This window comes from Thermothelomyces thermophilus, chromosome 1, assembly GCF_000226095.1.
Source record: "Thermothelomyces thermophilus ATCC 42464 chromosome 1, complete sequence".
Lineage (NCBI taxonomy): Eukaryota > Fungi > Ascomycota > Sordariomycetes > Sordariales > Chaetomiaceae > Thermothelomyces > Thermothelomyces thermophilus.
Window position 1 is genome coordinate 707,399 of NC_016472.1, and position 27,565 is coordinate 734,963.

Sequence of the window (27,565 nt, forward strand, 5' to 3'; positions counted from 1 at the left end):
TCTCGGGGCCAAAATCCAAGGTGCTCTCGTTTCCATCTCATTTCTAACAGCACGCATGGCCAGCTCCTGATATGACCTTACCAGCTCCTTCACAGCCCCCTCCCCTCCAGAGTCTTTATATTTGCCGCCAAGTCTACTACACCTTGATGAAAGGTAGGTATGGTGCATTTTGTTGTGAAGACATGGCACTTTACGTCTCGGCATACTCGTACGAACTGGTCGACTCCTCGACCGCCACCTCGATCTTGGCCTCCTCCAGCTCCTTGCCGTCGACCCGGATGCCGGCCCGCATGACGTCGCCCGGCACGACGGGGCCGACGCCCTTGGGCGTGCCCGTCAGGACGATGTCGCCCGGCTCGAGCGTCATGACCTTGGAGATCTCGCTCAGGACGCGGGGGATCCGGAACAGCATCAGCTCGGTCGAGTCGTCCTGCCGCACCTTGCCGTTGACGCTCAGGTACAGCTCGATCTTGTGCGGGTCCGGGATGGCCGCCTTGCTGATCACGTTGCTCAGCGGCAGGAACGTGTCGAAGCCCTTGCTGATGTCCCACGGCAGGCCCTTCTTCTTGGCCTCGTTCTGCGCGTTGCGCGCCGTCATGTCGATGCTGAGGGCGTAGCCTGGTTTGTCTTAGTTCATTTTCTTTTCTTTTGTTTTGTTTTTCTTTCGCCGCCCTTTCTAGTGTTCCTCGGCGGGCCGGTCCGGGGAGGGCCGAGGGAAATCGAACTCACTCTCAATGGCATCCATCGCCGCCTGCTCATCCTGCGCGTTGAGATCCTTCAGTCGCTTGCCCAGAATCAGCGCGAGCTCGACCTCGTAATGCAGGTCGATGCCGCGCGGCCGGATCACGGGCCCCTCGCCGGGAAGCAGGATGGACGTGGTCGGCTTCAGGAAGAAGAAGGGCTGCTTCGGCCGGGCGCTGTTGAGCTCGGCGATGTGGTCCCTGGATTGCCGGTCAGCCACACGTCCGCATTCATCATCACAGTCAACATCATCATCAACATCACGCTCACCATCGCCCGCGGGGCCATGATGGTCGAGCGAGCGAATGAGAGAGAAAAAAAAAAGGACAAAAAGCGAGGACAAAAGGAAAACAGATAGGGGCTACCTACGCATAGTTGCGGCCAATGCAGACCACTTTTCCGGCTTTCTTCAGGGACGCCATCGTCGCCAGTCCTCTCCTTGCGAGTACCATGGTGCAAAAGTAGTTGTTCCCCGCGCTGACCGGCGCCGGGCTTGTATGCACTTTAGTTATGTCTCCAACTGGTTCCGAGGTGATGCAACGTCCTCGCAGACAGGTTCGGCGGCCAATACGATACAGACGCGATTGCGACTTCGGCAGCCGTCGGCAATACTTTTGGGTGGCCGTCTTGACCCACCATGCGGCCAGGGCCTTGAACGTTACCTTAGGTAACTATGTATGTATGTATGAATTACTCCGTAGCTCCCTCAGGTTCACCTATTTGCGTGCCGAACTACCTAAGCCACCTGCTAAGCACTGTTGTCCCTTCTTACGGTAGTGCGTGGTCATGGATCGCTTTACTAGTGTAACACGAACGTGGCATAAACGCTGTAGTTCCGAACCGCTCAACTGACGACAGGACCAGGCAGGGTAGGCTCAACCATTCAACACTAGCGTCATCATCCGCCGTCCATCTACGAGCCGTGAACAATACCTCGTGCTAGGTGTTCCTTCCAGTGCTTTCTATAAAAGGGGGGCTTAGGGTCCAGGCTCCGACATGTAGATGCATTACTACCTTGCACGGTAGCGTGGAATGTACGGATCAGAGGAGCAAGCGGAAAAGAGACGGCGTTGTGCAGGTATGACTTTGTCCTTACGGAAGGCCGGCTGTCATGGACCCGATTTTAGGTAGTGGGCGGGACGCTTGCGATTCTCCATGCGGGGGGACATTCGTGCCTTGAAAGGGGCCGCCGAGGAGCTTCAAAGCGGGACTCGGCCAGAGTTTCCCAGCGATATCCTCGTGTTGTACTCTTGCTTCCTGCGAGTGATGAACAAACTCCGTGCTTTTCAACAAGCTTAGTAGGTCAGGTATGTAAAGAACATGGTACAGCACATACCAAGTAAGGAAGCTGCAGAAAGCGAAAAATGCGGGGGTCCACGAGGGCGGCAAGCACGGGCACTGCAGCTGAGGCCGCTGCGTCTGACGCTCTGGCCCCCGCGAACCACAGTTCGGAACCAACAACCCCACGCTCCACAAAGCCAACCCCAGAGCCCAGATCCTCCAAGTTCCCGCTCAGCTATAGGCACTCGCCGTCATCTCCCACCCAGCTATCGCAAATTCAATGCACATCCCTTTCGGGCAGAACACCACGAGCGTAGATCCGTATGCGCTTGCCCTCCGATTGGGTTATGATTAGTTAGAAATAGCATTAAGTTGCCGCTTCGCCTGGGACATCCTTTTTTTTGGCTTCCTTGGTGAAACCCTCCAGCATCTCCCAACAAGTCCAATAAGATAAGCCTTGCCCCATTGGACCGACGATCAGCGATCAGCGCCATACACATCTCAACATAACCCGCTCCATCGCCAGTGGTCACCTCGACGCGTGACATCGCGCTTCGGTAGGATTTCGAGCACAAGAGGCAGCACATACTTCGACCGAGAGGGAATATTTGGATACAATGGAGAGCATCCAGCTCGCACAGATGCTGGCGGACCTGAGCGACTTGAACGCAGCGGTACGCCACTTCCACACCTTCTTCGTCGGTCGCGGATGCGATTTGCGCTCCCGGTTAGACAGCCAACCGGCGAGTCCCTGATACTCATGTCATAGCAGGAATCCCCCGCCGCCAGCGCTCTCGTCAATGCAAACAAGGCCGGCCCGACATCAGCGACCACCGAATCGGGCAGCTCCGCCGACCAGGTGCCTGCGCGATCCGGCCCACGACACCACAAGCGCACCGGGTCCGGCGGCTCGGCAGCCTCCGCGGGTTCCGCCTTCATGTCGAGGACCGCTTCGCCAGCCAAGTTCGACAAGTACGGCCGGCGCATCCTCACGCCCCCCAACACGCGCACCAACTCGGCCTACGGGTCCATCCCCGGGACGCCACGGCGAGAATCAGAGGTCAGCAGCACACCGTCCCCGACCAACCTTTTCCCTTTTTTTGCATCATACCCACACGACACTACCTGCAACCCCCCCTCCTTTCCGTCCTACCGCCGCCTGCCCACTCTCCCTACCGCAATATCATCTCATAGACAGGTACTAAATGCATCGCGGGAACAGCCGATCGACGATGATGTCGACAGAGCCAACTCACTCATGGCGCTCTACGAGATTCGCGCCAAGCTCAGGGACCAGCATAACAGTCAGAACCTGACCAGACTGAGGGAGAAGATTGCCGCTTTGCATGCCAAGCAGGTGCAAGCCGAGAAGAAGGACGGCGATGCGGGGAGGACCAAGTTCAGTTATCCCAAGAGCCCCTGAGTTGGAATGGGGGCAAGTGGTCTGTTTTTCTTCCTTTTTTTCCTTTTTCCTTCGAGCTGGCATAGGAGGAGTATGGTGATTTATTCCCCGTCCTGCTAGACGGTCGCGACGCGGACGATCTGGGTTGACGATGGTTCGATTGGGTTATGGTTCGGGTACGGTACGGTACGGTTCGACCATGTCTTTTGCACGGCCCTGGGATATCATGCATGGAGTTCACGGCGTTACGGGATGCGGGCATGGGCGGGTAATTGGCTCAAAACACTCTGCTCTGGAAATAAAAGCACTGGATCGGCTGGGCACAAGAGTCTTGGGGAGGGTGGAGGAGAGGGATAATGCACCAATAGTGTATACCGAGACGCCGGCCCCTCGATGGCTGCCACCGGCGATGCTCGGACTCATAGCTGTCCTTGGTACGAATTATGTATGTACGAATAAAATGTCGCGGTAGTGTATTTGTGCTAATCACAGGATGGGAAGGCCTTTGACTGTCTTCAACAGAAGAATCAAGGCTTCATTATTGGACGCACTTGTCACGCGCAGCTTCGAGTTCTGGGATTGATGAAAATCCTGAATATCACTGCTCCCTCCCAGATCATCGGAATCTAGACCCTCGTGATCAACATCTCAATGCTGCACACCTCCGGGGCTGCAAGACTCAGGTCGTTTTACAGCTGGCACACTGGACAAAGAAACACCAACCAGAGTTCTCCATCTTCTGGGTGCCGGCGTTGAGCAACGCGACCTTCGAACAGGCTTTTACGGCGATGGCCAAGAAGCTTCCTATCCAAAGCGACAGCAAGGACGATGATCTTAAACATTCCGTACGGCGGCACCTAAGCTCCGAGGCAGCGGGGCCATGGCTCCTCGTGGTGGACAACGCAGATGATGGAGATGTTCTCTTCGGCTCTGCAGAGATGCCACGCGGCATCAGCGAGTACCTTCCTGTGTCGGTTCTTCCCCTCTCTCGACGACAACTGCCAGGAACGATCTCGCGCGCATCCGCATTGTGTTCGTTCGAGTGGGGGGCACGGTTTGGCAGCTACTCTAGCTACTAGTGTATGATGGAATACGCCTTGCAACAATAGCGACACCTATTTCGCCCGTTACTGTGTGTAGGTTCGCCTTTCCCTGTATGTCATACATACATGTAGAGAAATATATATAATATATATATATTACTCTGTGTATGCGAGTGTTCGATGCCAGTAACCAGGTATGGATTTTCATTCTCCCCTGCCACAGCCCACGCAACTGCACCCCTGCTGGACCTCTACTGTGTGAAGGAACTGTAGTGTAGTGGAATGTGGTGTATTTTGTACACGGACGTATTATAGGTACGATGGTTTTCCCGCGCAGAATATGTCCCAATCGATACCCTTGGGACCAGTAGTGTACAGCACTTCCATGCGAAATAAGGGCCCCACTGCACCAACTGCGCCAAGCATTCCAAGATACTTAGCGTAGCCAAGACTTTCGACCGACCTCGTCAACTTCGCCAGCACGCGCCGCTGATCGGTTTACATCCTTTGGCATCTACTTCGAGATTTGGCTGCCATCTCGATCAACCAGGACTCGCTCGTGTCACCATCAGAGGTCGAGGCCGGGAACGGAGTCGGTGACTTTTTGTCGTCGTACCTTCTTCGAGAAGTTTCGGCGTGCGCGCGCAATCGCACCAACGCGTCGCGGGGTTCAAAGGAGAGAGAGCAAGAAACCCGACAGCCATGGCGACTGGCGTGGACGCGAAGCTCCTCAAGAGCACAAAGTTCCCACCCGAATTCAACCAGAAGGTTGACATGCAAAAGGTCAATGTCCATGTTATGAAGAAGTAAGCACCGCCCGCGGTCACCGATCCTCTTCTCTCGGGAGAAAGGCAACTGACTAACTGCCCGCCAAACAACAGATGGATCGCCAACCGGGTTACCGAAATCCTCGGAAACGAAGACGACGTCGTTATCGAGCTCATATTTAACCTGGTTGAGGGTGCCCGCCACGTTCGTATACCCCTCTTCCCCCTCCCCCCCTTTCTCCCCCGCGGGGGGGAACCGATCGATTACCGACCTGAAATTTTACTAACAGCGCATCGCCTGGACAGCCCGATATCAAGTCTATCCAGATCCAGCTGACCGGCTTCCTCGACAAGGACACGCCGGCGTTCTGCAAGGAGCTCTGGAAGCTCTTGCTCAGCGCCCAGGCCAGCCCCCAGGGCGTACCCAAGGAGTTGCTGGAGGCGAAGAAACTGGAGCTGATGCAGGAGAAGATGGAGGCGGACAGGGCCGCCGAGGAGGCGCGCCAGCGGAGAGAGGAGTTTGAGCGCCGCGATCGCGGCAGGGGCGGACGCGGCGGCGGCGGCGGCGGCGGCGGACCTGGCCGGGGGGGCGACTCGTGGCGCGGCCGCGACGACAGGGACAGGGGCGGCCTCGGTCGCGGGCGGTCCCGTTCGCCTCCTCGATTCCGCGAACGCGGTGGGCGTGGAGGACGAGGGGAGCCCCGCGGCGGGGGGTGGACGCGCGATGTATACGTTCCCCGCGGAAGCCCGCCCCGGCAGCGTGGTGGTGGGCGGCGTGATGGCAGGCGTTGGCGGTCTCGGTCTCGGTCCAGGTCCAGGTCCAGGTCCAGGTCCCGGTCCCGCACTCGGTCCGTTTCGTCGGCCCGGTCGACCTCGTCCCGGTCTTTGTCGCGCACTCCCAGCGTGGACGGCAGCAGGCGGTCTTACACCAGGTCACCCACCCCACCGCGGCGGCGGCGGCACGGACGGTCCCGATCCCGATCGCGTACGCCCTTGTCGCGGCGGGACTCGCACAAGCGGTACCGGTCTCCGCGTGGTCGCAGCCGGTCAGTGTCGTCGGACCGCGGCTCGCCCTCCCCGAAGCGCCGCCGCTATTCCCGGTCGAGGAGTTGGAGTCGTGGCCGGAGCCGGAGCCGGAGCCGCGATGAGAGCCGCAGCCTGTCCAGAACGCCGACTCGGCGCTATAGTCGGTCGGTGTCGATGTCCTCGTCACGGTATTCGCGGTCGCCCAGCAGGACTCCGCCGAGACGGTCGAGACGCGACAGCCGGAGTAGTTCCCGGGGTGGTGGTGGTGGTGGTGGTGGTGGTGGTGGCGGCCGCAGGCGCCGGAGCAGGTCCCGGACGCGCAGTCGCGGCCGCAGCGCCAGCCCCGCCAGCTCGTACGACAGCCGGCGCCGGTCGCCCCGCCGGCGGCCTCGTGGTGGCAGAGGAGACTCCCGCCGGCGCGGAGGAGAGGGCGACGGCAGCCCGAGGGGCGGATACAGGGACCGGAGAGCCTCTTCTGCGTCTTCACACTCTTCTACACGGAACAGATCGGCTGATGGTTCAGGCGCTGAAAGCAGACGACGATCTTCCCTTGACGACCCCCCGGCGTCGGGCGCGAAGCAGGTACGTTCAGGTGTGACGCGCTGAGTTCTTCTTCTTCTTCTTCTTCTTCTTCTTCGAAAGGGATAGTGACTAACCGATCCCTTTTGGTACAGGACGCGAGAACAGCCAACGAACTCCGCGAGATGGAGCTCAAGGAGAAAATCAAGAAGATGAGATCATCGAAGAGCGGAGACGACCACGTCGAGGCTAACGCTGCTTGAAGCTCTGCTGCATTCTGATCGACGGGCGTCCGTATCCTCCATTCATGAAGATCACGGGCGTTCTACGAAAGTACTACGGTGGCACTTGGGCGTTCGTCTTGCTTGTAGATTGGGATTTGTGAGACCGACCCCCTCCCCAAAACCCCCCTTTTTCAATTTTGCCTCTGCGAAATTGTCTGAGTAGTTTAGATTGTCAGGTAGCATAACTATCATTCGTGGTACCCGCGAGATGTGCCGCCTGCTTTATTTCGTACAATCCGACCTGGGCTTCAAAGTGCCTGTAGAATAATGCCTATTTCTGTGCGCTGATCTGCCTTGACGCATCCAGTGCCTTGAGCGCGAGTCATATTCCAAAGAGGGGGGCTAGATGTTATATACGAGATGAGTGTAGTAGCAAATGAGACTGGAGATCACAGCGGATTGTTATATATCTCGCACACACCGGCCTCTGTCAATAGAGAAGAACACTTTACACCAGCACTTGCAAGCAAGCTAAACGCAGCACGGGCTATAGAGTCTGGGGTACTGTATGTATGTACATACATACACAAGGTATGTCCACCAAAGGTAGACGATGTTCGGAGTGCTACATACACAATGACGGTACTCCGTAGGTAGGTGCCTGCAAGATACACTAATTGCACAGTGCGAGCCAGGCGCTTTGTGAGTGCTAAGGTTCGATGCGCGAGGCGCGCTGCGAAATCTTATCGCTGGAGAACCCTGTCGGGCAATTGGAGACTTGCACCCGCCAAGCACAAGCATAGCACGAGCACAGCGCGAACCTCAGCAGCCGCTTTTGGGACCTTCCTCGACCACGGGGCGCCGCCACTGATAGCTTTGTCTCTGTCAACGACGACGACGAATCGACGAAAACAACGATCGCAGCGACAAATCAATCCCGCGCGATGGCCGAGAGCACAGCAGCTGCCGCGGGTAACGCGCCCAAGGCGGCGGCGGGTCCGAACGGCACCACCGCCACCACCGCGGCGACCGACACGGCGGCGTCGTCCTCGTCAGCGGGGATCCCGTTTTACGAGAGCCAGCGAAAGCAACTTCGGGAGCTGATTTCGCGGAGGAGGGCGCTGGAGAAGAAGCTGGTGCGTCTCTTCCTCTCCTCCTTTTTGTTCCCTCCCTCTTCATCGTCGCACTTTGCCCTTCCTCCACTGCCGCCCGACCGACCCTTCTCCTCGCATACGACGAAAACAACCCGATCCCCAAAGGAATTGAGTCAAATAGCTGACCATTAGTGATGAGGGCTGCGGGAGCGCGGGCTTCTCCTCCCTCCCGGAACGAGAGAGTGACAACAGGCCGCCATCGAAGAGCACATCGCGGTCAAGGAGGCCAACTACCTCGAGTCGACGCCCGCCGGCAACATCATCATCGGCTTCGACAACTACGTCAAGGGCTGTAACGCGGCCGCTGCCCAGCGCCGCAAGACGGGGCTTACCGACCAGAACAAGGTCTTCTCGCGCAGCTCCGTGTCCTATAACCCGGCAGCCGCAGCGGCGGCAGCGGCAACGGTACGTTCAACAATGCCTCAATCGCCTATTTTTTTTCTTTTCTTTTTCCCCCTCCCCTTTACACCTTTCGTTGTTGTGGCTAAACACATGGGGTGGGCCAAAACAGGACGCGCAGACACCCGCATCGACGCCCGCGCCGACGCCCATGTCGAGCAGCTTCGGAAACGGCAACGGCCCGTCCGGGGCGCCCACGCCGACGAGCGCGGCCGGCGGGGGAAGGGCCAACGCGTCCAAGAAGAGCAAGAGGAATACGCCTGCTGCTGCGGCGGGCGCGGAAGACAGTGAGACGGATGGGAGGGAGGCGAAAAAGGTTCGGACTAGTTTTGGGGCAAGGAAATGATCTATCCTTCTTTCTTCGTTCCTTTTCCACCTATGGAACCATTGTCGGTTTGTTGTTTTACTTCGGCGTTTTGGGGTCGGGTTACGGAAATTGGGCTCACTACAGAGGGCTGGGACATACCAAGGGGAATGGATCCCCTATGTTCATCTGTACTCATAAGTGGGAGGGAGAGGGAAGAGGTGGGAATGCGTTCTTCTATATGGCGTTCAAACGGGCTATGGAGCACTGGTTTACGGCGTCAGGGGCGGAAAGAGAACACCGAGGTGTCTCGAGGAGGAGAAGGTCCAGAAGGTCCATTGGGTGCCTTCATCAGGAGGAGTGCTTGCGAACGAGCATTGTAATAAAGACCAGTCGCAGCGGACAAGCCTGTTAGGCCTGGGTACGGTCAGGGAGGAGAATCGGGCATTGCATACTAGAACGCGCGGTATGTGCTATATGTACAGCTGAAACTTGACTCTACAAAAGGACAATGTGATACCGCTAGTGCGAAGTAATGTCCTGCCTATTCTGGCCCTGCCGGAGGTCTAGTGCGGGGCCGGAGGTCTCGGTGCCCCCTCACGGACCCGCAGCAGTCGGCCAGAGCGGTCCGGGGAGGGTGCGGCTCATACCTGCCTCCTTAAGCTTATACTTCCTTCCCAAAGCCCATCGCTCGTCATTTGAAAATTTCTCACTTCCCACTTCCTGTTCATCTCTGGGATCTCATCCAAAGGAGGGGCAAGATGACGCTCACAGCAACCAAGTTCACCCCCGAGGTGATGCTCTCGGCCCCGCGCCGGTCACCGGGAGTGCCCAATCCCTCGGGCACGCTGGCGCTCTACACGGTCAGTTCTTTCCTTTGACACTTTATTTAGTCTTTCGTTTCATTTATTTTTTTGGCTCACAATCTTCTTCTCAATTTCTTATTTCTCTTTTTTTTCCCGCTTGGGTCCTTCATTTGCGTGACCACAAGTATACACATGTGTACTCCTCGCATTTTTGGGTGAAACCAACCATCACCAATAACTAACCAGTAGTGCAGGTTTCGACTTACTCGTTCAAAGATCACGAGAAGACGACCAACATCCGGGTCCTCGACATCAACACCGGGACGGCCACCACGCCGGTCGACGAGGCAGGTGCCAGCAATCCTGTCTGGCTCAACGACGACGAGATCCTCTACGTCCGGAGCGGCGACAAGGGCAGCAGCACGCTTGTCGTCCGTAATGTCACGGCCTCGGCATCATCGTCGTAAGTTGTCTGTTCCCCCCTGGTGTACGGCTCCCCTGGTCTCAAACGCGCGGTATAGTTTCTACGAGGCCGGTACGATCCAGGGGCCCATTGGCGACCTGAAGGTCAAGGCACTCGCAGACGGCACTGTGGCCCTCGCCTGCTCGGCCTCGGCCACCCCTGACGGCAACCTCTTCAACCCCGAAACGGAGGTAAAGCCGCATTCGACCGCCAGGGTCTATACTAGCCTCTTTGTGCGCCACTGGGACACCTGGAACTCCGAGAAGAGGAGCTCCATCTTCTACGGCGTGCTCGATAAGAAGGACGGCAAGTATGCGCTCCGAGACGGCCGGCTCACCAACGCCCTGGCCGGCACCAGGCTCTCCTCGCCCGTCCCGCCCTTCGGAGGCACCGGCGACTTCGACATCGGCCCGGAAGGTCTGGTGTTCGTGGCCAAGGACCCCGATCTCGACCCGGCCATCTACACCAAGACGGACCTCTACTTTATCCCCTTGAAGACCTTTGCTGAGTCCAGCCCGCCTCCCCCGAAGATCGTGAAGACCCCAGGCCTCGAGGGCTACTCCAACAGCCCCGTCTTCTCCCACTGCGGCCGCAAGGTGGCCTTCACCCGCATGCGCAGCAATCAGTACGAGTCTGACAAGCCGCGCCTGCTGCTCGTCCGAGACATTGGCAACCCGGACGAGACTGAGGAGTTCTTCGCCACCCCGGACGGCGACGGTGCCTGGGACTCCCGCCCAGAGTCTATCGCCTGGGGCCACGACGACACCCAACTCTACGTGACCGCCGAGCACCGCGCCCGCACCCTCATCTTCACCCTGCCGTCCACCCCGTCGCGGGCCACCTCCCTCCCAACCCCGCTGCCAACTCCGGACGGCAGCGTCGCCGACTTCCGCCTCTATGCCGCCTCCTCCCCCTCCTCCTCCTCCAAGACCGATCACCTCTTCGTCACCACCACCTCCCTCATCGACAACTCGTGCTACTCCCTGACCCACCCGGCTACCGCCACCTCCACTGTCATCTCCTCGGCCTCTAAGCAGGGCCGGTCCTTTGGCCTCTCGCGTGCCCAGGTCGACTCCATCACCGTTCCCGGCCCGGACTACGACGTGCACGCTCTGGTGGTCCGGCCGTCAACGTGGGTATCCGACGCCGCTACTGGATCGACGACGGGCTCCCGAAGAGCTACTAAGAAATACCCGCTCTGCATGCTCGTGCACGGCGGGCCACAGGGGGCGTGGCAGGACTCCTGGTCGACGCGCTGGAACCCGGCCGTCTTCGCCGAGCAGGGTTACGTCGTCGTGTGCCCCAACCCGACGGGCAGCACTGGTTACGGCATGGCGCTCGAGGACGGCATTCGCGGCCAGTGGGGCGGCCGCCCGTATGAGGACCTCGAGCGGTGCTTCGACTGGGTCGTCGCCAACATGCCCGAGGTAGACGGCGAGAGGGCCGTGGCGCTGGGGGCCAGTTACGGCGGGTTCATGATTAGTGAGCTCCTCCTCTATGCTTGCTTACTTGGTCCTACTTTACTTTACAGGCAACGAAACTGACGAGAAGCATCGTAGATTGGATCCAAGGCCACCCGCTTGGCCGCAAGTTCAAGGCGCTGGTGTGCCACGACGGCGTCTTCAGCACCCTCAATCAGTGGGCCACCGAGGAGCTTTTCTTCCCCATTCATGACTTTGAGGGCACGCTGTATGAGAACCGGGAGGGCTACGAGAAGTGGGATCCCGCGCGGTTCATCAACGAATGGGCGACACCCCAGCTGGTCCGTAGATTGTTCCCTTCTCGCCCCTGCACCTGTATCGATATGGCCTGACTGATGACACTAAATACTGATATTTGCTGCGTGCAGATCATCCACAGCGAGCTGGACTACCGCCTCCCCGTCACTGAGGGCCTGGCGGCGTTCAATGTCCTGCAGGCAAAGAAAATTCCGAGCAAGCTGCTCGTGTTCCCGGATGAGAACCACGTAAGTCTTGCCCCCAGTTGTTCTGCTCCAAAGAGACAAACCGGCTCTCGCACGCATAAGCGCGCATACGCATATACATACATACATACATACATATATATATATATATATATATATATATATATATAAGCATGCTAGATACTGACCACTCGGCTTGCAGTGGGTGCTCAAGCACGAGAATTCTCTCGTCTGGCATCGTGAAGTGCTCGGCTGGATTAACAAGTACTCGGGCATCGACGACGAGCAGAAGCTGGCCGAGGAGACCGAGGCCCTGAAGGTATAGTGTAGTCGAGTGGTTGTCGGACCGCCCGGGGGGATGCGCGTTCGACGAATGGAACCCAATTGCGCTTGGTATCGATGCCAGGTTGGAGAGAAATGCCGGACGATAACAAAACGTTTGCGAAAGTTGGGCCGGGGGCATGAAAACACAGTTGGACTTGGATAATGAGGTACACCCAGGCAAAAGCTTCATTCGACAAAATCTTGATTCAATCATTATCTAATTGGAAGGGGCGCTGCTCCCTACGCTGCAAGTATGTATCCTTTAGAGCTTCCAGGGATGCTCGTCCGCCTCCCCTCCACGAACCCAACAAAGCGGCGTCAAACAAGTAGTAACGTCAAACAACCAATCCTCCACAAGAATGCCCATGCAAATATTACAGGCACGAGCAGAGCCGAGGCCCCTTCTGCTCGCTTTCCTCGCGTGATCCTGCCCCTTCACCGATATATTTTATCCCTAAACCAGACTGAGCCTTCCAAAGAATGGTATCACACAGTCTTCCAGAGCGCCAAACGCCATTCAGTCGTTTTTGACGACCGCGATTCAAGAAAAGGAAGAAAGCCCCATGCCCTAAGCCCCCAACATGCCCCCCTAGCCCGAGACAGTACCAGGTTAAAGACAACAAAAAGGAATATGCCGTACATGTTACAATGACCCCGACGAGGGAAGCCAACATTAAAGGAATCGCTGCGACCTTCTCTACACATCCATCCTCCACAAACGAAGCCTACGCCTCGACAGCCACCGCGGCAGACGACCGGACAGCGCTCTCGGGCTGGTTCTGCTGAGTCTGCTGTTGCTCGCGGGCCGGCTCACCCCCGGCCTCGCGCTCGGCCCAGTCGCCCCACAGGCCACGCTTCGCGCGGACGCGGATGGGGCCGCCGAGGGAGCCGTCGGGCTGCTCGACCTTGATGGCGTCCTTGGTGGCGAGCACGAGGCACTCGAAGAACATCTTGGTGGCGTCGGCCTTGGAGGTCTTGTGCTCGGGAAGCAGGTCCTGGAAGACGACGGCCGTCTTCCTGCGCTTCTCGGCGTCGGTGGCGGCTTCGGCGCCGAACAGGTCGCGGAGGACGTGCACGGCGTGCTTGGTGCCGACCGACACGGGGCCGCTGTCGGCGGGGTGCACGATCGGCATGGTCGTGTCCTCGAAATTGGGCACCGGGCTGCCCGGACCGCCTTCCCTGGAGGAGCCGGGCCGCTCGTTCTCGTCGTCGTTGTGGAAGACGGCGGTGTCGTCAGCGGGGATTTCCAGCACTGTGCCGTCCGCGGCAACGCTCTGATTCCCTGCAATGGCCCCGTCGGGGCCGAGGACGGTCTCGTCCTCGGGGAGCTCGAGGCGCGGAGACTTTGACGCACCCTGCTCATCCTCGCTGTCCATGTCGGCCACGCCGCTGTCCCTCTTCCTCTTCAGCTCGTTGGGTCGAATAGAGCTGAGGGACAAGAGGCCCTTCAGCTCCGGAGCCCAGCCAGCGCTGCGGCCCTCGAACAAGATGTTGTTGACGAAGCCACCGTTCTTGTGCAGATCCATCAGACCGGCAACGTACGGATCGTGCGTCAGGAACGATTGGGGCTTGAGAATGTTATCCCGCTTCGCCTGCTGCTCCTTGATCTGGGAATTCGAAAGCATAGTTTGGTCGTCCGGCTGAAGCAGCTTCTTCTTCTTCTGCCGCTGGGGGGCCCGAATGGTCGAGGCCGTGGCATCCTCGCCTGGCTCGTACATATCCGAGCCCATGTGTCGGCTATACTCCGTTTCCATCTCCTTGGCAAATTGCTCGTCGATGTCAGACAATGGAGACTCGGAGATGCGCGCACGGCTCACGTCCGGGCGAGCGGCTCCGGGCATGGCGGACTCTTCTCCAACGTCGAACCGGAGGTCATCGTCGCCCATTTGGATATCACCATCCCCGTCGGCAACGCGAACGCCATCGCCAAAGTCGAGATCGAGGGCCAGAGACGGCACGCGCGCCTTACGATCCTTGCTTGGGCCACCCATATCCAGCTCGCTGAGCATGTCCTCCTCGACTGGCCTAGCAGCGGGCGCATCTCTGCCCATTTCAACGCTCTTGTCCATCAGTTTGGTCGGCCGTTCATCAATGTCCATGCCAAAGTCCAACTCCAAATCGAGGTCGTCCATGTTTGCAAGGGCGAGCTCTTCATCGTCTCCTGTGGTATCCTGCAGGTACTGGCTGTTGTTGAAGTCTTCTTGGAGGTTGATGTCGCGGTTGTTTGGGCGAACGGCAGCTTTTCGGCTGCTGATCGGGGTCGCTGTCACTTCTTCGAGTTGTGAAGTGAGGAATTCGGAGCTGGGTGGTGGCAGGAGGTCGAGGTTATCATATGGCGTAATTGTATCGGGGAGCATGAGGGATTCTTTGGTAGTCGCATGCAAATTCGTCGGAATATCATGGTTGCCGGTGGACCGGAAAGCCTGGGCGCGTCAGTAGGGTGTCTTCTCCCCGATGTCTCCGATGGGTCAGCCTTACCATCTTGATCTTGATCAGGGCCTCGTTGCAGTCGTCAAGAAGATAACGCGCCTTGCGACTGTAGATGCGGACGACGCCAAGCAGCAACTGGCCGCTTAGCCGGAGGGCGAGAGGGGCGTCATTGGGAGCGATGATGGCATCCACGCTGTCTTGCAGGTTGTGCTGCAAAATTTGAACCTTGGATATCTTGCGCTCTTGGTTGGCAGAGAGCCATGCCTTGGCCAAGGGGCCGGTGGCACTGAGGAGTGTCCCGGACCAGAACATGGCGGCGACGGCAGGAACGGAAGCAGCAGTAGGTGCAAATCAATGATGGATCAAAAGAAATATTCAAGTCGTTCGGAGAAGAGTTGGATACGGCTATCCGCGCGCGACAACAGCGGACGCGACGGCGGGGCAAGCTGCAATGGCGGGTGGCGGGTAGGTGGCTTGTCAGGAGATCGAGGTAAACACGAGAAACGCGCGCTGCGTTGTTTGGGCAATGGCGCGCCGAGGCTAGCGTACTCGGTAGGAGCCGTCAGGTCGGCGCAAAGCGCGTGCAATCGAGAAAATGGGCTAGGTTGTCAAAAACAGTCGTTCTGGACAAGTGCAACGGGCATCAAGGCTGGATGCAACAGTAAGCAAGAAGCGTTGGTCGAGATGGGGCAAATCTCGAATTGTCGGGGAAGAGGGAGGGGATGTGTTCCAAGTCGGAGGTGGGCGGAACATGCAACCAGCTTCTTGAGAGAAAATCAAAGCCCCCCTGCGAAATTTGAGAGGCTGGGGCCCCACTAGCAACCCGGGCCACTCTGCGGGCTTACCCACAGCACGGTACGTGTATGAAGTACGGAGTGTTTGGCGTGTTGTTAGGCAGCAGGTCACGTGAACCGCGCGTTGGGCGAGTGTTGTACTCTGTATGGCCCAAGCTCCACGAAAACCATACAAGTCGTAGATTGGGACTTCGTATCCATTGTAACTACAGAGTACTAGTAAATGGAGTTACCCGACCCGTCCTTTTTTGTCCTGTCCCTCTGTTCAGTACAGGCAATTTCGCCTCGGCCTTAGAGCATTATACAATTTCTTGCGTGGGCAATGATCCGGACCACGCGTGTTCCACCAATGCGATTGCTTAACTTTTCCGTCAATTTTTCCTATCCTGCATTTCGCCAGAAGATTGGATAAGTACCAACCTTAGGTAAGATATCTGCTTGGAATGTATGTAATCCGTACATACAAGTACACGTCTGGATGGAGTTGGGGCCTGCAGGAGGATCTCTGATGAACCCACCACAGCTGAAGTCTACTGTAGGTATAGTACAGTAAAGCTCCATACCTCAACACACTCCCTGTGAGTGCCGTTGGGGCAGAGGCACTTCGCGCATACAAACTACCTGCCCTCTACTACAGTATAGAATTACCTACCGCCTGGGAGAAGGCCAGCATGGCAGCTAGTCCATGGCATGCAGCATCCGTTCAATGCCTTGGGCTACCCGTCAGTTTGACTTTTGTCCACAGTACGTACGCCAAGCCAAAACCGGGCATGGTACCTGGCCTGGCCGGCGCCTTTTTTGGTCGTTGCACGCACCCCTGTCCGCAGGGAATTGGAGAGCTTGATTCAAACACGTTCCACGGAGCGCACGAGTCTGGGCTTGTTCCATTACCGGCCCAGGTATCCGCCCCAAGTCCAGCCCTTGCCCAGGACATCGATTGAGACGGCAAAAAGTCGCCTGCGCCGGCAATGGTGTCCACTTTCTTCTGATGTATTGACTTGAGGACGCTCGAATTTCTCTTTCTCTCCTCCATTTTCTTTTTCGTCCTGCCCCTGTCGGTGGGTGCCTCGAACCTCTTTTGGCCGCTGCCGCTGCTGCTGCCGCTGCTGCAGCCGTTGATGACGTTCGGTTGGCCCATCGGCTCCTTTTTGGGGTCCTTTGCGCCTACGCCCCGCGGCACCACTCGCTCCTCGTCCGGTATCCGCGATGGATCGATTCACGCGCAAAGATGATGGCGATGCGCTGCCACTGTACCAGAACCCGCCCGAGTCAAGGTCGGCAGGGGTAGCTGCGGAGCTGGAGCGGTCGTGGTCTACTTCACCCAGGCTGGGTCCTCGGACAACATCGGCGCAGTCAAGAGTACGCAGGACGATGATGGTGCTAACCCGGTCCGAACAACGTTTTGCTAACCCTTCTTCTTTTTTTTATTGATCTGACCAGACTGTGGCCGACGAATATTCGTGCCTGACCCCAGCCGAAGTCGCTTCACGGTTAAAGACGTCGCTAACACACGGCCTCACTCCCGCCGAAGCCCTCTCGAGGTTACGAGACTATGGCCCGAACGAGATCCCACACGACGAGCCCGAGCCGATATGGCTGCGATTCCTCAAGCAGTTCCAGGAGCCGCTTATAGTTTTGCTCCTGGTCTCTGCCGGCGCGTCACTCCTGGTGGGAAACATGGACGATTCCGTGAGCATCACCGTCGCAGTGACCATCGTGGTCAGCGTGGGCTTCATCCAAGAATACCGCTCCGAGAAGTCCATTGAGGCGCTCAACCATCTCGTACCGAACCACGCCCATCTCATCCGCAAACAAGCACCGAATTCTTCTCCCGGCGCGCGGTCGCCAAACTGGCCGGGCGACAAAACCCCGGATTCCACCCCCGGCTCGGCCACACCCCAAGAAGAAGTGCTCGAGGCGACCTCGTCCAAGGTCATGGCCGCGCAGCTGGTGCCGGGCGATCTCGTGCTGTTCACCACTGGCGACCGCATCCCCGCCGATATCCGGGTGACCAAGGCCACCGACCTGACCATCGACGCCTCGAATCTCACGGGCGAGAACGAACCCGTCAGGGTCACCGCGAATACCCGCCCTCGCCGTGCGATTGGCGTCTCCAGCCTAGGGAACGCTACTCTGCAACTGCCCCAGCCGTCCGTTGGCGGAGCCTCCAACGGCCACGCGGCCGGGCATGCAAAGGGGGACCACGACGGACTTCACAATATCGCCTACATGGGGACTCTCGTGAAGTCCGGGCATGGTCAGGGTATCGTTTTTGCCACTGGCGGTGACACGCATTTTGGTACCATCGCAACCAGTGTGTCCGGAACGGAGAGCCCTCGGTCGCCCCTGCAACTCTCGATGGACGAGCTCGGTTCTCAGCTCAGCAAAGTGTCTTTTGTTATCATTGGCGTTATCTCGCTCCTCGGCTGGTTTCAAGGAAAGAAGCTGCTGGAGATCTTCACCATCTCTATCTCGCTGGCCGTGGCAGCGATTCCCGAAGGCCTGCCCATCATTGTCACCGTGACTCTCGCCCTGGGCGTCCACCGGATGGCGAGGCACAACGCAATCGTCCGCAGGATGCCCAAAGTTGAAACCTTGGGTTCAGTCAACGTGGTCTGCACCGACAAGACAGGTAAGAAGGGGGGGGGGGGGTGAGGTGGAAGCTGCTAGTGGCATATGTGCTAATCCTGATCCCCTAGGGACCCTGACGATGAACCACATGACGACCGCCAAGATGTGGTACTTTGGGGCAGACAAGGTGGTCGACGTTGAGTCCGATGACGAGGCGGAGAACAAACTCGACGCTGCCACGCTTAGAATCCTGCGCATCGGCAACATTGCCAACAACGCGCGCCTCGCCCGCAAGTCCAACGAGAACGGTGCGGCCGCGCGAGCCGTCCTGTCCTCGACCGAAAATAGGGGCCACGCCTCGACATACACCCGCTGGGTTGGTCAGCCCACCGATGTTGCCATGCTCGACATGCTGGATCGCTTCAAGGAGCACGACATCCGGGATGCCATCGGGCCCAGGGTGTCCGAGACGCCCTTCAGCTCGGAACGCAAGTGGATGGGCGTTACGATCGGAAGCGAGGGCGGGAAGGGTGACAAGGAGTTCGCGTACATGAAAGGCGCCATCGATAAGGTCCTCGACGCCTGCGATACCTACGTCACCAAGGATGGCAGGGAGGTCGTTCTGGACTCTGCGCGGCGACAGGAGGCCCTGCAGGCTGCCGAGGAGATGGCGTCCACGGGTCTCCGAGTCTTGGCTTTCGCGAGCGGGCCCGTCTCCAAGCCGAGAAGCGGCAGACCAGGCGCTAGGAGTAACACTCCTGGCTCGGACAGGGCGGAGAGCCCTGTTCACCACGGATCCGAGGAACAGTATAAAGGCCTCACCTTTGCCGGCCTGGTGGGCATGAGTGATCCGCCCCGACCTGGCGTCGGGCGCTCCATCAGGAAGTTGATGCGCGGCCGTGTCAAGGTCATCATGATCACCGGCGACGCCGAAACTACTGCCCTCGCCATCGGCAAGCAGCTGGGCATGGCGATTGCTACCCCCACTGCGCACGCGTCCAACCAAGTCACGATCAAGCCGGTCCTTCGCGGCGACGAGATCGACGCCATGTCGGACGAAGAGCTCGCAAGAGCAATGGAGCACACCACCATCTTTGCACGAACCAACCCCGACCACAAGCTGAAGATCATCAGGGCGCTCCAGTCTCGCGGCGATATTGTCGCCATGACGGGCGACGGCGTCAATGACGCGCCGGCTCTGAAGAAAGCCGACATTGGCATCGCCATGGGCATGCACGGCACCGACGTCGCCAAGGAGGCCGCCGACATGATCCTCACCGACGACGACTTCTCCACCATCCTCCACGCCATCGAAGAAGGCAAGGGCATCTTCAACAACATCCAGAACTTCCTCACCTTTCAGCTCTCCACGAGCGCGGCCGGTCTCTCTCTCGTCCTCCTATGCACCGCGTTGGGGTTCAAGTCCCCGCTTAACGCGATGCAGATTCTCTGGATCAGTAAGCCCTCCTTCTTCTCCTCTTTCTCTCTTCTTCCTCTCTTCCTTTCTCTATTCTTCTTTCTACTACAAAACTTCCGACGTCTCTTCTTGAGCATAAACTAACGCCGTAATCCCCATGCAGACATCATCATGGACGGCCCTCCCGCCCAATCCCTGGGCGTCGAGGCGGTCGACAAGGACGTCATGAACCGGCCGCCCCGGCGGCGCGGCGACGCGGTGCTCACGCGCCCCCTCATCACGCGCGTGCTCACGCAGGCGGCGGTCATCATGGCGGGCACCATGCTCGTGTACACGCACGAGATGCTCGACGACGGCGAGGTGACGCGGCGCGACACCACCATGACCTTCACCTGCTTCGTCCTCTTCGACATGTTCAACGCCCTCACCTGCCGCTCCGAGAGCAAGAGCGTGCTGCGCGGCGAGGTCGGCCTCGCCAGCAACACCCTCTTCAACTGGGCCGTCGCCGGCAGCCTGATCGGCCAGCTGCTCGTCATCTACTTCCCCTGGCTCCAGGACGTCTTCCAGACCGAGGCGCTCGGGTGGAGCGACCTGCTGAAGCTCCTGTTGCTATGTAGTAGCGTCTTTTGGGTGGACGAGGCGCGCAAGTGGTGGCGGTATCGGAACGGGAGGAGAGGCTTTGTCGGGGGTGGGTATAGCCAGGCCGTTTAAAGATGTATGTCCCTGATTCTTTCTGATGATACATGGACGACGTCTGCTATCCTTTATGCTGTAAGTATGATAATTAGATGTGGATTGGGTCGGCGGGGGGGCTGGGGTCTGGGCTCTGTGGTACTCTGGGGTGAAGGAAAGGGGAAAAGACTTGTATATACTAACTACTATAGCATACTACCTACACCTTGGAGTCAGTCTGCTTGCACCGACTTCCTCCCAGGAGGCAATCGTAACATGGCCATACAAACTACGATAACTGTGTACCCCCTGCGTTGGATTGGAACGTTAATACGGAGTAAATGCTAAAAAGCCTGGCATATCAGTAGCAGGCACGCGGTGTCAAGGGTGTTTGTTCCTTCGTGTGGGGGTTAACACAGTACTGTGGTACTGTGTAGTCCAGCGCCCAACGCGGCAAGCATACGCGACCCCTGAGCCTCTGGAGGTTCGCGTTCTCTTTTCGGAAATGTGGCTTTGACGCAGTACGGTATACAGATTAATCCGTATGTACTCTTTCTCCTTTCTCTCTCCCTGTGTCACTGCGAAGTACGTCCGTACTGCGTAGTCCATCGGTTACGCAGCCGATGGCGAGGCCGTGCACCATCCCTGTACTTTAGGTAATACTTTGGTTGGTTGGTTGGTTCGTTCCTCCGTTTGTTCTCTGCGACTCTGTGTCTGATATTGACCACCCCAGCCCCTCTCCCCCCTCCCTTCGCCGGCCGCTGAGGCCTACAACAAACAGCGCGGAAGACGCGAGCACGGAAAGGGGGGCGGGAGAGGCCGTCCTTCTCGACGTATATTATATGTACTAATGCACATACATACACACATACACACATACATACATACAAACTCTACTAACCTCTTGCTTCCTTCCTTACACAGTCGAGAATGGAAGGCTGAGATGTCCGGGGTGAGCGGGCGTGGGGGTTAGTCGATCAGCATTGAGGCCTACCGCATGTACCGGTCCGCATCGCAAACGAGCAAAGTCAAGGACAGGGCGTTCTGCGGCCGGTGGCGCCTGTAAGTCTGCCTTTGACCAGTCCGCCTCGGGCGGGGGTTTCATGTGCTGCGTGCTCCCGGCGCTTGGGATGCAGACATGGCGGGTTGACCCAAGCTTTGGGATTATAAAGAGAGGAAGGAGGGGTCGGAACTTCCAGTCGGTTCATCATGGCTGTCCACGACGACCGATTAAGCTCAAGCGTTTCCGTTGGAACCTCCAAGAATTACGTACTTCGTTTCTGAGCCCTCCCGGTTTTGAGGTTTACGTCTACTTTGCCTGTATTAGATGCTCACTGCTGGCATGGCGCAGGTCCAGATGCAGGAACTGCTCGTCAGTGCCTCTCTCGTGGGCAAAATCGACAAGCTCCGTGAGATCAATGTCGGCAAGCATGTTCCGCTACCCCAGGTATGCCGGTCCCCGACCCCTAGTCCTCTAACACCGGAGGAATATCTCATGGAACAAGCTTAACAATGCGCTCAGCTGGTCGTGGTAGGCGACCAGAGCTCGGGCAAGTCCTCGCTCCTCGAGAGCCTGACGGGCATCCCGTTCCCGAGGGATGTGGAGCTCTGCACGCGCTTCGCAACACAGATCACGCAGCGTCGCGACGACATCTCTCGCGTCGAGGTCAGCATCATCCCCGGGCCCAATGCGTCCGAGGCGCATAGGAAGCACGTAGAGGGGTACCGGACGGACGGGCTGTCCCCCGATGACTTCCGTGCCAAGTTCCCAACTGTCTTGCAAGAGGTCCGCCAGTTCCGACTTCTTTCTTTTTCTCTTTTGGTCTTGTAGGGACCCGAGGACTGACGTTCCAGTCAGGTCAACGTGAGAATGGGTATTCAGATGGGCCGTAGACCCGACTCGGGCTACGCAACGGACGAGTATGCGTCCGACGGTGACGCTTCTAACGGGGATACCACTGCGGCAGCGCCGGCCGCAAAGCAGGCGGGTGCACAAGGAGGCAGCGTGTTCAGTGAGGACGTGCTCAAGATCGAGATCTGCGGTCCGTCGGTCGACTACCTGACCGTGATCGACGTTCCGGGCATTTTCCGCACGCCGACACCGGGGATGACGACGGCGGAGGACATGGCCATGGTCAGGAGGATGGTACGCTCGTACATCCAGGACAGCCGGACCGTCATCCTGGCCGTGCTCCCCAGCAACGTCGACGTCTCCACCCAGGAGATCCTGACCATTGCGGAGGAGTACGACCCCAAGGGGGAGCGCACACTGGGCATCCTGACGAAGCCCGACCTCGTAGTCGAGGCGAGCGCCAAGGAAGCGGTCTGCAACATTGTGCGCGGGAAAAGGAAGAAGCTCACGCTGGGGTACTACCTGGTCAGAGGCCGCGGCGCGGACCAGGGCGACTCGGACTTTGCCCGACGCGAGGACTTGTTCAAAGAGAAGCCGTGGAACACCCTCCCCCCCGAGCGGGTGGGCATCCGGGCACTCAAGGCGCGTCTGGCGGAGCTCTTGGGGCACATAGCCCGGCGTGAGTTCCCGAAGTTGCGAAAGGACATTGGCGACATGCTCCAGGCTGCGGAACGGGAGATGACGGCGCTCGGCCCGTCGAGGAGGGACGAGCACGAGCAGCGGCGGTTCCTGAGTGGTATTGCGGGCAGGTTTCAGGAACTCGTGAGGCAGACGCTCGAAGCGCAGTACGCGGGCGAGAGCGCGTTCGAGAACTCGACAGAGCTCCGGCTCGTGACGCAGATTGTCAACCTCGCCGACGAGTTTAATCAGGAGTTCGAGGATAAGTCGGTTCTTCGCCGGTTCCAGGACACCATGGACGAGGAAGAAGATGACGAGGCCGGGCGCTGGCAGAGCAAGACTGGGACAAACGCCATCCTGGAGTTTGCGCAACACATCGACCCGGAAGACTTCCCCGAGCTGGAGCGTATCATCAGCTCCGACTTCGACGTGGACGAGCCGGACGACGACATCATCTACTGGCTCGGCGAGCTGTATGCGCGGTCGCGAGCGATGGAGCTGGGCAGCTTCAGCAGCGCCGTGTGGGCGAGCGCGTGGAGGGAGCAGTCGAGCAAGTGGCCGAACTTGAGCAAGGCGTTCATGAGCCGGGTCGTGGTGGCCATCCACCGGTTCATCATGGCGGCGCTCCGAGAAGCCTGCCCGGACCCCAACGTACGCGAGGAGCTGTGGTCGGCCATGCTCGAGGAGCTGCTGCGGCGTTACCAGGAGGGCATGGCCCAGGCCGAGCTCCTCGTGTCGGCGGAGCGGGACACCAAGCCGTACACGTTGGACCACCACTTTAACGAGAGGCGGCAGCGGTCCCGCGGCAACCGCATCGCGGACCGTCTGTATCACCTCTCGGTCAAGGACGATGGCAAGAGGTGGGTGACGGTGGACCAGGTTCAAAACTCGACCGAGAAGATGTCGAACAAAGACGACGTGATCGAGAAGCTGCACGACGACCTCGGCGCTTACTACGAGATCGCGCAGAAGCGGTTCGTCGATAACCTGCTCAACCAGGCGGTCAACTACCGGCTGCTCTTCGGGCCCCGCACGCCGCTCCGCGTCTTGAACCACGATTGGGTTATCGGGCTGAGGGCAGATGAGCTGGAAGCGATCGCGGGCGAGTCGCCGAGCAATAAAGAGTACCGCGAGAGGCTGGCGACCAAGATTGCCGACTTGTCGGCGGCCAGGGACATCCTGCGGCAGTGATTGAAGAAATGTTGCGGGGTATTTTTTCTCCTTTTTTCTTTTTCCTTTTCTTCTTTTTTTTCTTCGGCGTCGTTGATGTTGTTGTTCAGCTCCAAAGAGTTTCTTGTGTGCTACCTGATGATGAGGTGATGGAAGGAGATCGATCAGTGTAACTCGCATGTAAATCGAAGAAGTCGGGCAGGCCCGCAAACTACAAGTAATTAATGCTCCGTACTAAGGGTAGTTGATACCCAGGCTTGCCTGCCTCTCGCAGCGTTTTAGTTACTGTGTTAGGGACGGAGTAGTGCATTCCTTACTAGGTAGCTGCACTTGAGCGCGATTGCTGATTGGTCAAACACGATTCGATATTGCACTGATGTGTAATTCGTAGTCACCACAACCTGGGCAAGTGTGCTACTGCAGTACAGCTCGGGCAGGCCCCTGCCAATTGACACCGCAGCCCAAACCGGGGACCCCGTAACGTTAACCACAAACGTAATCCGTACACTACTCCGGAACGTTGAACGACCGAGCACTTTGAAAACGCATCAGAGTCGAGAGCGACTCCAGCGGGGCAACCTCAACCTCAACCTCATCCGAGGCACGCCTGCATAGCAGAGATGCTCCGCCACTGTGACGACGGCAGCATCAATGTCAGCCCTTTCCAATGGCGTCGCCAGTACCACAGCAATCAAGATGTCTGCCGTCAATAACAGCAACGGCAGCAGCAGCAACAGCAACAGCGGTAGCAGCAACAACAGGAGCAGCATACCGTCTCGTACCCGCGCCGCCACCATGACCACCACCGCCGCCGCCGCCGCCGCCGCCGCCACCGCTACCGCTACAGCAGCCTCGAGAAAGGACGATGCTGACCCCTCCGCCGCCCTCCGCGCCGCCACCACCCCCTCCGAGATCCGCGCCGCCCTCTCGGCCCTCCACGCCCGCGAATCCGCACTCACCGCCCGCCTCGACGCGCTCGTCTCCGCACAGGCCGACCTCGCCCGCTCGCTCTCCCGCCTCGACAACCTGCGCGCCGGCCTGGGCGCCCAGCTGCTCGCGGTGCGCAACATCTCCAACACCATGCTGTCGCCCGCCGCCGACACGGCCGCCCGCCTGTCGGGCCGCGTGCGCGCCCTCGACCTCGAGAAGCAGCGGGTCGAGGACACGCTGCGGGTGGTCGAGCAGGTCGCCGAGCTCAAGGCCTGCGTCGCCGGCGTCGTCGGCAGCATGGGCGCCCCCCAGGACTGGGAGGCCGCGGCTGGCTACATCAGCCGCGCCTCTCGCGTGCCCGACGCCATCGTCCGCGGCGGGTTCGCCGCCGCCGTCGTCCCCACCGTCGAGGTCCCCGACCCCCCCTGGGTCACGCTCGAGCAGGCCCGCGAGAGCCTATGCGCCCTGTTCCTGCGCGAGTTCAAGAAGGCCGCCGCCGAGAACGACGCCGCCAAGGTCACCCGCTTCTTCAAGCTCTTCCCCCTCATCGGGAGGGGCGACGTCGGCCTCGACGTCTACGGCCAATACGTCTGCCAGGGCGTCGCCGGCGAAGCCCGCGCCTCCCTTAGGGAAGGGGCGTCCGGCCCCGGCGGCGGGCCCGGCCGGAAAGACGGCGTCTTCTACGCCAACGCGCTCACCAGGCTGTTCGACCACATCGCGCGCATCGTCGAGGCCCACGGCGGCCTGGTTGAGAGGCACTACGGCACGGGCAAGATGGTCAAGGTCATCGAGCGCCTGCAGATGGAGGCCGACGTCCAGGGCGGCATCATCCTCGACTCTTGGAGCGACGACAGGACCATCGACCGGCGCCTGACCGACGTCAAGAGCTACCCTTTTACTTTCTTGGTCCAGAGCTACCTGCCCCAGCGGGGCTTTGGAGGGACCCCACGGGTCAACTCTCCGGCGGCTGGTGGTGGTGGTGGTGGTAGTAGTGGTGGCGCCGCCGGCAATGACGCGCGCAATAGCGAAGACGAGGGCGTCAACACCAAAGAGGTGGACGCGCTGCTGGTCGAGATCGCCGTCATGCTCGAGAAGTGGTCCGTCTACTCGCGGTTCCTCGCCGCCAAGTGCAGGGTGAGTAATCCAGCACACCTCCCCCTCCTCTCCCCTCCCCCCCCCCCGGTCTTTTCCCCCTTTTCCCTGCACCTTTTCACCCCTGGAGTTTGCCGCCGACGGTGCTGAGCATCAAATCACAGGACCCTACCTCTCCCGACGACGCGCCGCTCACCCTCCCCGACCTCCTTGTCAAATCCAACCTCAGCCGTAAGGTTGCCGGCAAGCTCATCGAGCCGTACAACACGCTGGCGACCTTCTTCTTCCGCCGGTCCGTCGAGAAAGCGTTCCAGCTGGACGAGTCCCCGGCCGGTCTGTCGTTGAACATGAGCAAGCCGATAGACAGCAACCCGCCATACATCATCTCGGCCGTCGACGTCGTCATGTACATTGTCAACACCATCATCCGCAGGTCCATCTCGACGTCCCAGCGAGCCGTCGTCGACTCGGCCGTTGGTGCGATATCCAGCATCCTCGGGTCCAACTTTGTCGGCATGATCCAGCGCAGGATGCGTCACGAGTCCTACCCGAAACCCGCGGTCCAGGGCAACCTCCCGCCCGAGCACCTCATCGTCTCCTTCATCGTCCTCATCAACAGCCTCGACATGGCCAACGAGTACCTCGCCCGCATCGTCTCCAACATCCTCGAACCCGCGGACCAGCACCAGCACCAGCACCAGCACCAGCCCAACGGAGCGCCGGGCCACCGGGCCGGCCCCCTCCGAGACGCATTCCCCTTCCACAACGACGCGGCCGAGGTCGCCGCCCGCCTGGCCAGCCTCAACACCTCCTTCTCCTCCGTGTCGACCGAGCTGCTCACCGAGGGCGTCCGGGTCCTCTTCAGCCAGGTGGTCAAGCCGCGGCTGCGGCCGGTGCTGACGGACGCCTTCCGGGACGCCGACTACGCACTCAACGAGGACGAGCTGGCGGAGCTGGCGGCGCAGACGGACCGGACCGAGGACGAGCTGCTGGAGCAGGTGGCGCGCACGTTCGAGCGCGGCTGGGACGCGCTGATGCGGCCGCTCGCCCGCCTCATGACGCCCCGCACCTACGCCGCCCTGCTCGAGCTGACGGCCGACCACCTGGCCCGCGTGCTCGAGAAGCGCGCGTGGAGCTACGCCGGCGGCCGCACCAGCCCCTACGGCGCCATCCGCATGGAGCGCGACTTCAGCGGCATCGTCGGCGCCATCAGCAAGGGAAACTACGCCGTCCGCGAGCTCTTCGCCCGCACCCTGCAGGTCCTCATGGTCGCCAACATGGAGGACGAGGAGTGGGACGAGCTGATGGCCGAGCACGGCCTGGACGACGGCGGTATGGAGTGGGTCCTGACCGAGGAGGAGAGGAGGAGGGCCAGGACCATTGTCAAGAGCTACTAAGCTACGGGTACGGTACAGTACAGTACCTATGTAAGGGGTAATTCTCCCTAGTCGCGGTTTGCTAGAGTTCAAAAGGGGGGGAGGGGGACGGAGACGGGGATACACCGTGGACTTGGTTGTTTCGATCAGAGGAAGAAAAAAAATATAAGCATTGCCTTGCCTGGGGCAAGTTGACAGATAGCATG

The 27,565-nt window shown here is 59.3% G+C and overlaps 8 protein-coding genes across 8 annotated transcripts; 6 read left to right on the forward strand and 2 right to left on the reverse strand.

The window, feature by feature from the left end:
- Positions 1-17: 17 nt before the first annotated feature.
- Positions 18-1,320, reverse strand: MYCTH_2294243 (uncharacterized protein). Its single transcript, XM_003658408.1, has 3 exons — positions 1,111-1,320; positions 730-941; positions 18-618 (listed from the first exon to the last, which is right to left on the reverse strand). The coding sequence occupies exons 1-3, from the start codon at positions 1,161-1,163 to the stop codon at positions 191-193; spliced, it is 693 nt and encodes a 230-aa protein (XP_003658456.1). The 5' UTR covers positions 1,164-1,320; the 3' UTR covers positions 18-190.
- Positions 1,321-2,639: 1,319 nt separating this feature from the next.
- Positions 2,640-3,445, forward strand: MYCTH_2050447 (uncharacterized protein; the record flags this gene model as incomplete). Its single annotated transcript, XM_003658409.1, has 3 exons — positions 2,640-2,696; positions 2,795-3,082; positions 3,245-3,445. The coding sequence occupies 3 exons, from the start codon at positions 2,640-2,642 to the stop codon at positions 3,443-3,445; spliced, it is 546 nt and encodes a 181-aa protein (XP_003658457.1).
- Positions 3,446-4,944: 1,499 nt separating this feature from the next.
- Positions 4,945-7,304, forward strand: MYCTH_2294247 (uncharacterized protein). The gene is made up of 4 exons (XM_003658410.1): positions 4,945-5,273; positions 5,349-5,439; positions 5,541-6,842; positions 6,935-7,304. The coding sequence occupies exons 1-4, from the start codon at positions 5,170-5,172 to the stop codon at positions 7,040-7,042; spliced, it is 1,605 nt and encodes a 534-aa protein (XP_003658458.1). The 5' UTR covers positions 4,945-5,169; the 3' UTR covers positions 7,043-7,304.
- Positions 7,305-7,798: 494 nt separating this feature from the next.
- On the forward strand, positions 7,799-9,087 carry MYCTH_2294249 (uncharacterized protein). The gene is made up of 3 exons (XM_003658411.1): positions 7,799-8,139; positions 8,350-8,562; positions 8,669-9,087. Exons 1-3 carry the CDS (start codon positions 7,948-7,950, stop codon positions 8,900-8,902), a joined length of 639 nt encoding a protein of 212 aa, XP_003658459.1. The 5' UTR covers positions 7,799-7,947; the 3' UTR covers positions 8,903-9,087.
- Positions 9,088-9,541: 454 nt separating this feature from the next.
- Positions 9,542-12,504, forward strand: MYCTH_2294250 (uncharacterized protein). The gene is made up of 6 exons (XM_003658412.1): positions 9,542-9,723; positions 9,921-10,129; positions 10,188-11,611; positions 11,689-11,891; positions 11,979-12,095; positions 12,256-12,504. Exons 1-6 carry the CDS (start codon positions 9,622-9,624, stop codon positions 12,376-12,378), a joined length of 2,178 nt encoding a protein of 725 aa, XP_003658460.1. The 5' UTR covers positions 9,542-9,621; the 3' UTR covers positions 12,379-12,504.
- Positions 12,505-13,065: 561 nt separating this feature from the next.
- Positions 13,066-15,263, reverse strand: MYCTH_2294252 (uncharacterized protein). The gene is made up of 2 exons (XM_003658413.1): positions 14,856-15,263; positions 13,066-14,800 (listed from the first exon to the last, which is right to left on the reverse strand). The coding sequence occupies exons 1-2, from the start codon at positions 15,117-15,119 to the stop codon at positions 13,103-13,105; spliced, it is 1,962 nt and encodes a 653-aa protein (XP_003658461.1). The 5' UTR covers positions 15,120-15,263; the 3' UTR covers positions 13,066-13,102.
- A 1,440-nt stretch (positions 15,264-16,703) lies between these two features.
- Positions 16,704-20,594, forward strand: MYCTH_2294253 (uncharacterized protein). Its single transcript, XM_003658414.1, has 4 exons — positions 16,704-16,960; positions 17,042-18,233; positions 18,301-19,629; positions 19,753-20,594. The coding sequence occupies exons 1-4, from the start codon at positions 16,808-16,810 to the stop codon at positions 20,298-20,300; spliced, it is 3,222 nt and encodes a 1,073-aa protein (XP_003658462.1). The 5' UTR covers positions 16,704-16,807; the 3' UTR covers positions 20,301-20,594.
- Positions 20,595-21,603: 1,009 nt separating this feature from the next.
- MYCTH_113715 (uncharacterized protein) lies at positions 21,604-27,380 on the forward strand (the record flags this gene model as incomplete). The annotated part of the gene is made up of 6 exons (XM_003658415.1): positions 21,604-21,708; positions 21,784-22,047; positions 22,120-23,915; positions 24,582-26,025; positions 26,148-27,182; positions 27,243-27,380. 6 exons carry the CDS (start codon positions 21,604-21,606, stop codon positions 27,378-27,380), a joined length of 4,782 nt encoding a protein of 1,593 aa, XP_003658463.1.
- Between the last annotated feature and the right edge of the window lie 185 nt (positions 27,381-27,565).